General features: G+C 48.5%; 1 protein-coding gene across 1 annotated transcript in view; it reads right to left on the bottom strand.

Moving 5' to 3' along the window:
- MCM2 (minichromosome maintenance complex component 2) overlaps positions 1–4,020 on the bottom strand; it is a 17,009-nt gene extending 12,989 nt beyond the window's left edge. The window contains exon 1 of the mRNA XM_029958337.1: positions 3,661–4,020. Within this exon, the coding sequence (XP_029814197.1) occupies positions 3,661–4,020 (360 nt within the window). The remainder of the gene's footprint in view (positions 1–3,660) is intronic.
- Positions 4,021–7,992: the final 3,972 nt, after the last annotated feature.

The raw sequence follows: 7,992 nt of genomic DNA, 5'->3' as shown, positions 1-7,992 counted from the left end.
CTCTGGGCTCGAGTGGTCTCTTCCTATCGGGAACCCCAGTCACGGGAGAGATCCCACTGGGAACTCCCGTTCTCGTGTCTGCCTCTTTAGCAGCTATAATCAAGTCTGGCTTGACCGGGTTTACCACTGACCCTGCTGAATCACCTTTGTTCTGATTCTCACAAAAACTGTAAGAGGTGAGAAGAAGGTTCTGGCTTTTTTTTTGTTGTTGTTGTTTTTGTTTTGTGTGTGAGCCTGTATGTGATAACAGTCAAGGGGAGCTGATTGGAGCCATTCTGGAGAACACACACATCTGTCTCCCCAGCTGTTCTGTGCAGCAAGCAATGCCATTTGGGAGAGCAACTGAAGAAGAGCACCTGTCACATAGAAACTGGAAAAGGAATTTAGAGAGACAAGACAAACAACGGGCTGATGTTTGGCAGGGAGGTGACATGCTTCCATTCCAGGCCACAGGCTCTTGCATAACAGCAGGTGGTTTGGATTTTGGAGACCTGCATTCTCTGAAGGGTTTCTCACCACTATTTAGTATCAGGCTATTTCTGCTCTTGGCTGCACTTGAGTGTGGGACAGCGACCATGAAACAGGAGACACCAGAAGCAAAAGTGACTGAAGAGGCAGCTGACAATCTGAAATGGCTCTTCCACGAGCCCAGCTGAATGACTCAGACTGGCACTAATATAGCAAAGCAGGAGCATCATGATATAAATAGGAAAGGGCGGCTCAGCCTCTTCTCTGTGACACATGACGTGGAGTTGGCTGGTGCTCAGAGTGAAACAGGCACAGAGACCCCCCAAAATGCTCCCACTTGTAGGATACTGAAGACCACCATGGTCTTGATGATCTCAGAAATCACAGAATTACAGAACCATGAAGGTTGGAAAAGATCCCCATGATCATTGAGTCCAACCATTAACCCAGCCCTGCCAAGTCCACCACTAAACTGTCTTTAAGCACCATATCTACACATTTTTTGAACACTTTTAGGGACAGTGATTCCACCACCTCCTTGGGGTGCCTGTTCAATGCTTGAACACCCTTCCAGTGAAGAATCTTTTCCTAATATCCAAAATTTTCCAACCTTAACGATTCTATGATTCCATGGCTTGAGGGAAGGCAGCCCAGGACCTGGGTAAGGTGTTGCTGTCTGACAAGGCCCAGGTGACACACTGTGATGAAGTGGTGTCACCACAGGGTGCCACTGTCTCTCCAGGCACTGAACAGCTGGATGGACAGACAGCTATTCTGCTGTCCTTCCTAGAAGACCACGCACCACACCCATGTTTTCACTGCTCTCTTTGTGTGCCAGCTACAAGTGGTCCAGTGCTTGAGCTGGGGCACTCAGTCTCTCTGAAAAGAACTGAGCTTGGGCAGATAAAACCATCCCCAAAATCAGGCTGCTGCCATGCATGGGACAGGGTTCCTTCTGCTGCACTAGAGACAATGCACCTGGGCATGTGAGAGGGCTCAGATGCAGACAGGGCCCAGGCTGCTCACGGGGGTGACCTCAGCTGAGCACCAAACTCCTGACTATCAATGACGCCACTAGGATTTTGCAGACTGGTGGCTTCTTACAGCACAAGAGGAGCCCTGAGGATTGAATTCCCCTCGAAAAGAAGGGCAGAGACACAGGAGTGCAGCCAAGATGGTATCCTGTGGTGCAAATTTATGCCCAATACTAGAAATCAGTAGGTTGGTAGAGCAGCTCTGAAACAAGACAGGCACATCTGTCCCTGCACCTGAACAACAGAGCAGTTTTAGATGAGAAGTAATATCCTGTCCAGGAGACTGATATAATAAAAGCTGAAAGAGTACTGAAGAGAGATAAAATGTCCCAGGAGAGGGGAATTTGGTGATGATACGAGGGTGTAATGCTGTCCTGGAAACCACGTCTGCACCTTCCGCCTCTGACGCCTGCAAGTCAGGTGAGAGCAGGTGTCAGCAGACTGCAGCAGGTACAGCACCAAGTGCCAGCTTTCCTTGGGGCCCTCAAGGTTATACCAAGGCTGCTGAGTATCACCCCTTGTCCTGCTTCAGCCTGGCAACACCAAGTGACACAGCAAGGACAGAGGGAGTCAGCCCTGCCATCTTTATGCCCTGGTCAGGGGAGATGACGTAGAGACTGAAAGGACATGGAGCAGTCCTTGGCGGTGGGAAGAGTAGTTATGTTTGCACACACCATGTTGAGGTTGAAAGGCAAGGCTTGTTAATACAAAGGAACCATAAGTGTGGATCCCCCACCTCCTCTGTTTCACATAAGTAGTGAGGAAGGCAGGAGCTAAAGTGTCACGGTCCTTGCAGTGGCACCCAGCAGTCTTCTGTCCAAGGAAAAGCTTTTGGATCTGGTGTCCCAAGTGCTGGGCTCTAGCCTCAGAGTGAATCAGATGGAAAAAGCAGGTGGATTGGAAAGTAAAATCTCTCCTTCTGACACAGCTATGTGGGAGGTAACACTTCAATTAGTTAGTGCCTGAGGCTACAAGCAAGAAGACATGGATTTCACTTGTCTGTTACCAAGGCACTTTTTAGGCAGAAGCACCCCACCTCTCTTTAGCAGAAGTGTCCCTTCTATAACACAGAGATCAGAAGCCTTCGAGCTTGGATCCATAAATAGAACATGTCAAAATATTGCAACATATCATTAACCTGAACAACACTGTGAGATGAGACAAGCTAAGAACTGGCTTCTCCAGATGTCATTCCAAAGGCATGACACCAGCATGAAAACCTGTTTCCACTCAGTGGAAAATCAGAGGAATAGGGCTGAGGCAGGTATCACAGGCTCTGAGTACATCCCTTCCATGAGGCTTGCTGAGGTGTAGCTGGAAAATTTAACCTGAGAAGAGGTATCAAGCAGATTTAAGCTGAGAAAGACGTATGTGGAGGTGGGCCTGGAAGCCTCTGTGTGTGCTGTTGGCTAGAGCAGGGCATGCAAAGTTGACCAACATAGGGATCTTCTGAAAAGGTTTAAACTCTGTACAACAAATTTCAGCTTCCCATAGAAGCAATCCCTGCAGCCACAGGTGAGCCACGGGTAGAAGAAAACAATGCTAGAGTGTATCCTCCAGTCCTTGAAGTGACTCAGATAACAATAATTCTCCCTGAAACTCTGTTCCCTGTCAGACAGCTGTTACGGCTGAGAGTAACGTGCTGGTGGTTAGCTGGTTATTTCCTTTAATTTCCTTTATAAATCTTGGCTCATTTATCACAGTTACTTCCTTGTTTACAATACTTAAACGTCTGTTTCCTCGGCATTTGCACCTTCAATTCCCGCTAATTACTGATTGTATTTTCCTTTAGCAGTTTTTGTCCCAGCCATGCCGAGTTACTTCAGTCAGCTTTAAACTTCCCTTAAAAGCCAAGCTCCCGGGTTGTTAATCATTCTCCTCTGCAGGGACTTATTATCGGATCTCCCTGAATGATTAACTCCTCTGGCTTGCACCTGCAGAATTCCTGCACAGATGTATCATGTTTTCACACACACACAGAAGTGTGTGGCGGTGGGAGCGCTCACCGTTGGGTGGGATGTTGGGCTGTGCAGGCGGGCCTGGGAGGTGGGATCGGGCTGTAAATAACAGATCTGATTCCAACCCCGCCGTCACCTGGGGACCCGCGGGCGGGGACAGGGCCCCTTAAACAGCGGCGGGAAGCGCCCCTTAGTCCCGCCTCTCGCCTCTTCCCATTGGCTCTCGCCTCTATTTCTCTCGTCCTTTTTGGCCTCTGGTTGGTCCTTCTGGCGCGCTCTCGGGGATCGTCTCTCAATTGTCGCGTCCGGTTCGACCGACGAGCTCTCTTGGCCGTCCACGTTCTCCGCCCGTCCCTCGCGCCGCGCTCGGCCCGCCTTCGAGCCGAGCGGTCCCCAAGGCCTTGAGGGGAGCGGCAGGGCCGGGCTCGGAGCGGGGCCGGGCCCCGGGCTAGCGGGGCGGCGGCGCCGCCGGTAGCGAGCGGGACAGCGGGGCCAAGGCTGGGGGAGCGGGGCCGGGGAGGGGGGTAGCGGGGAGGGACAGTAACCCCCGGGTGCCGCATATGGGGACCGCGGCCCTCCCGGGGCCCGGCCGCCTACGGCAGGAGCCGGCGGGGCAGCCTCTGCCCGGCTGAGGGGCGATCTGAACGCGGCTGTGCCCCGGCTCTCTTCCTGGGAACGGGCAGCGCTTCCAACGCCTGCCCGGAACGAGCTGGCCGCGCGCTGTTGGTTTTCTTGCTGCTTGTGCTCCCGCCTTCCAGGGGAATCAAAACCAAAACAACAAGAATTCTCAGGAGACGCGTTTCTGAAATGCACCCCCTGGACCGGGGTTCTCTGCGTGAGCCTTTTGGCTTGTTGTTGGTACTTCTGCTTTTGGTATTTTGCTTTGGTCGGTTTTTGGTGTTGCGGTAGCTTTCTCTTTTAACCTTAGCTCGGAACGGGATGTGAGAATGAAACTGGGAGAAAAAGAGGTGCTGGGCCACTGGGGGAAAATCCCTCTCCTGTGAGTTCTGAGGATGAGATGCAAAATGCAGCTGCTGTGACCAAGAATGAGAGTTGAAGAGCCGTATAAAAAAAGGAAGAGAAGAAAAAACCACTCTTTTTTATTTTTGGGTGTTGGTTTTTTTTTTTTTTTTTTTTTTTTTTTTTTTTTTTTTATTATTTTTAGCGTTTGGAGTTTTTTTAAAGCATTTTACATTATTGAAGTAACAGTTGTGTTTAAGCAGGGATCTGGTCAGTGTCGTTTTTATTACACAAGTAGAGTGTTGTAAAGGACAACCTTAACCCTGGCATGGTCTGTATTTACAGGACTTTCTGATACTGTTTGCAGAGAGAAAGAAGAGTTTCAGTTTTTTTATTGGCAGCGTGTAATTCACCTTTTTGTGGGTGGGCTTCAAGAGCACAGAGGATTGCCACCAATGTAAGCTCTGAATTTCACTGTACTCCGATACTGTTAGGGTGCCATGAATCAAGGAGCAAAATCCATTGGTGAGATAACATTTCCCTGAAGGTGCAGTGGATCCTTCCCTAGCGCCCTGTCACTGCAACCCACGAGGGTGTTCTTGGTCTAAATGCAGCCTGTCCAGGGCTTGAACTGAGGAATCAGCCCTGGCCAAGTCAGCCTGACTTTGGCTGGAGTGTAGAAAACCATTTTATTTTGTTTGGTGTATAGATCTGCCTGCTGGATGAAAAGGGGAGACCACAACTGCAGCACTGATTTCTTTTCATGCAAAATCTGGATGATTTTGCCCCCGTTGAAGGGCTGGGCTGGCTGGGGGGGACAGGGTGTGGTGAGAGAGCTCTTGGATGTGCTTAGCTGACTGGATTTGTTTAGGACTGGACAGAGCAAGGACAGTGTGCTGTAAGGAGCAGTGTGGCTGGGCATGATGAACCCTAGCTGGATCCTTGCCATCCGCTCCTGGTCCTGTTGCTGTGGGATTTTTCCTGGTGATTTGGACCAGGAATGGGCCAGTTCTCCACATTTTGCTGTAGGCCTTAGCTATTACAGAAGCATGACCACTGTGCTGTCTGGCTGATGACCTTGGCTGCCCTGTCTTATCATGTTGGATGTTCTGTTGCTCTGCTTTGTGTACACTTCATCTGGGGAGGAATACAAGTACCAGGCTGTAGTGAGCAGCCTGGCTGAGAGGTGAGCTTGATTCCTCTTTGCCCTTTGAAACCTCGTGACTGGACTTCTGTTACGTGTGGCCAACTCCTCTCTTTATCAGCAGCTCTCTGCTGTGGTGTGATAGTCGTGGTTTCTAGTGAAAATAATGGAGACTGTTTGTTCTTTTCATAAGAAGTTGTTCTAACATAAATTTCTTACAGCTTTATACTCGAGCTCTTTTCAGTGTGACAGCTAGGTGGAATTCTTTGTCCCAGAAGAGATATTAGGAGGTTGTGATAGTTTACAGTTGGTGATGTTATTCTGCCCATGGTCTGTTAGGTTTTTCTCTACCTTTTCATGCCTTTTTTTAAAAATTGGGTAGAAATTTTCCTGTGTTGGCAAATGTGATCATACTTGCCATCACTGCTATTGAGATATAGTGCTGTTTCAGAGGAAGAGAATGGAGCAAAATTATGAAGAGAAAATCCTTCTCAACAGTGTCAATTCAGAGGAGTGAGAAGCTGGAGGGAAGAGAGGACACTTGTAGAAATAAGTCTGGAATGTGAAGGTTGTTTACTGGAACCTCTACTTGAACTAGGATTTTTTGGCCCAGGATTTGCCAAAGGCAAAGCTGATCCTTCCAGGTCTGTGTGTTTATTTACAGTGATGTCTCTCGTGCAGCAGAGCACACCACAGTCACGAAAGGAAATCCCAGCTCAGGGAGTCTCTGTCAGCAAGGATGAATTGAAGGGAGGGTTTGTTGGTTGAGGGTGGTGTGATCTCCTTGCCTCTTAGAAAACCTGGGAGGAGTCTCAGCCTCTGAAGAGAAATAAGAGCCTGTGACTGACAATCTTGAGCAATTTGTGGGGAAGGTGCTACTGAACTCCCAAAGCTCAGCAGATGACACGGGGCTCTGCTGATTCCTTCCAACTTGTGAGTCACACAGAACCTCTAAGGGAAAAAACCTTCTGAGCCCTGTCATGGGTCTGTCAGTTTTCACCAGGCAAGCCAGGGCTGAAGTCAAACAGGGAGAATTTTTTTGAGATAAGTCCTGGATTAGTTATAGCACAGACTGCTCGAGTGCTGTCCCTGGCAATGTGCATCTGAGATGTTGGCTGACAGAGATTTATCTTTTTTGAATCTGTGTTGTCTGTGATCACTTAGGGATTGCCAGGAGAGGTGATTGGACCCTGTGTTTGTATTCAGCTGGTAGCTACTCAAGTACCTTCACAGTGAAGATTGCTGCTTTAGGGTGGGAAGAGGAGAGATTTGCACCAGGTGGTACCTTAAATCAGGAGCAGGCTTAGTAAGGTCAATCAGAACAAAACTTTAGTATATACTAACTCCTAATCTAAAGTGTTGTGTGCCATAGTCCACCTAAGCTTCCAAGGCAATTGTAGAACCAACAGAGGGATGAACTGCTGCTGGGGTGATTTCTGCCAATGCCACCAACAAAGACATGGAGCCCATGGAGTTTTATGGATGGCAGAGCAGAGTGTCCCTTTAACTTCTGGAGGGACAGTTAATGTCACAGCAGTGCAGGGCCTTGGAGGATGGACAGATGGTGGAAAAGCTGTGGATATTCTCTTGGGGAGGCCATGCAAAAATGTTTTATCAGGGGAATAGGAAGTTCAGGTGTGTCATCTTTCTGAGAGGCAGGAGAGGTGGAAGGTAGGGCAGGGAAAAGAACAGAGTGCCATGAAATCAGAATCTTCTGATCCCGACCATAGTGCTTTGCTGCCTGAGGGTCTGAGCTTAGGAAACCCACTAGGTAGGGCTACATCTGCATCTGGGTTTGTAAACTGCTGATGACAATGCTGATTTGTGTCTGAGAAGGGCAATGTAATTGAGACTGGTGGATGTAAAGAAGCTGAAGAACTTTATGCTAACAGGTGCTGTCTTTTCCCAGCCTTACTGCTCTGCTCAAAACCAGAGTAGTTCTGGTGTCTTGCAGAGGGTTAGGAAAAAAGTGCTGAATCTTGGCTTTTGCCAGTGTTGGGTTTGAAAGATAAAGCCTCTATGCAGTCCCTTTAGGTAGAAGCATGAGAGGCTCTCCCTGCTCTCAGACTGCAGGGTTGGTAACAGCAACAGGTTTTTGGTAAGGACCTTCATCCTTTCTATGTAGCAGTTGAATTCAAATAATTGACTGTAACTTCTTGATCTTGGGAGCTAGAACAATAATGAGTATCCTGGTAAAGCAGGGTTTCTGTCTCCATCTGATGATGCCATGTATTGCTTCTGAGTCTTGATTTCTTCTAGGAATCTGCCAAAGCTCAAAGAATCACAAAAATTAATCCAATGTATTATTACAGCATTTTGAATGCGCTTGTTACTCTGATACAAGACAGTGGTTTTGTACTTTCCACCCTAATGGCTGTGTGCAGAGTAAGGGCAGGTGGCCTTTTTATTGTGTAATAGTCTTCCAGAT

The sequence above is a fragment of the Manacus vitellinus genome, unplaced genomic scaffold, assembly GCF_001715985.3.
Source record: "Manacus vitellinus isolate BGI_N305 unplaced genomic scaffold, ASM171598v3 scaffold_14_pilon, whole genome shotgun sequence".
Classification (NCBI taxonomy): domain Eukaryota; kingdom Metazoa; phylum Chordata; class Aves; order Passeriformes; family Pipridae; genus Manacus; species Manacus vitellinus.
The sequence above is the reverse complement of the archived record's forward strand: the minus strand, read 5'-3'. Positions and strand labels throughout refer to the sequence as shown.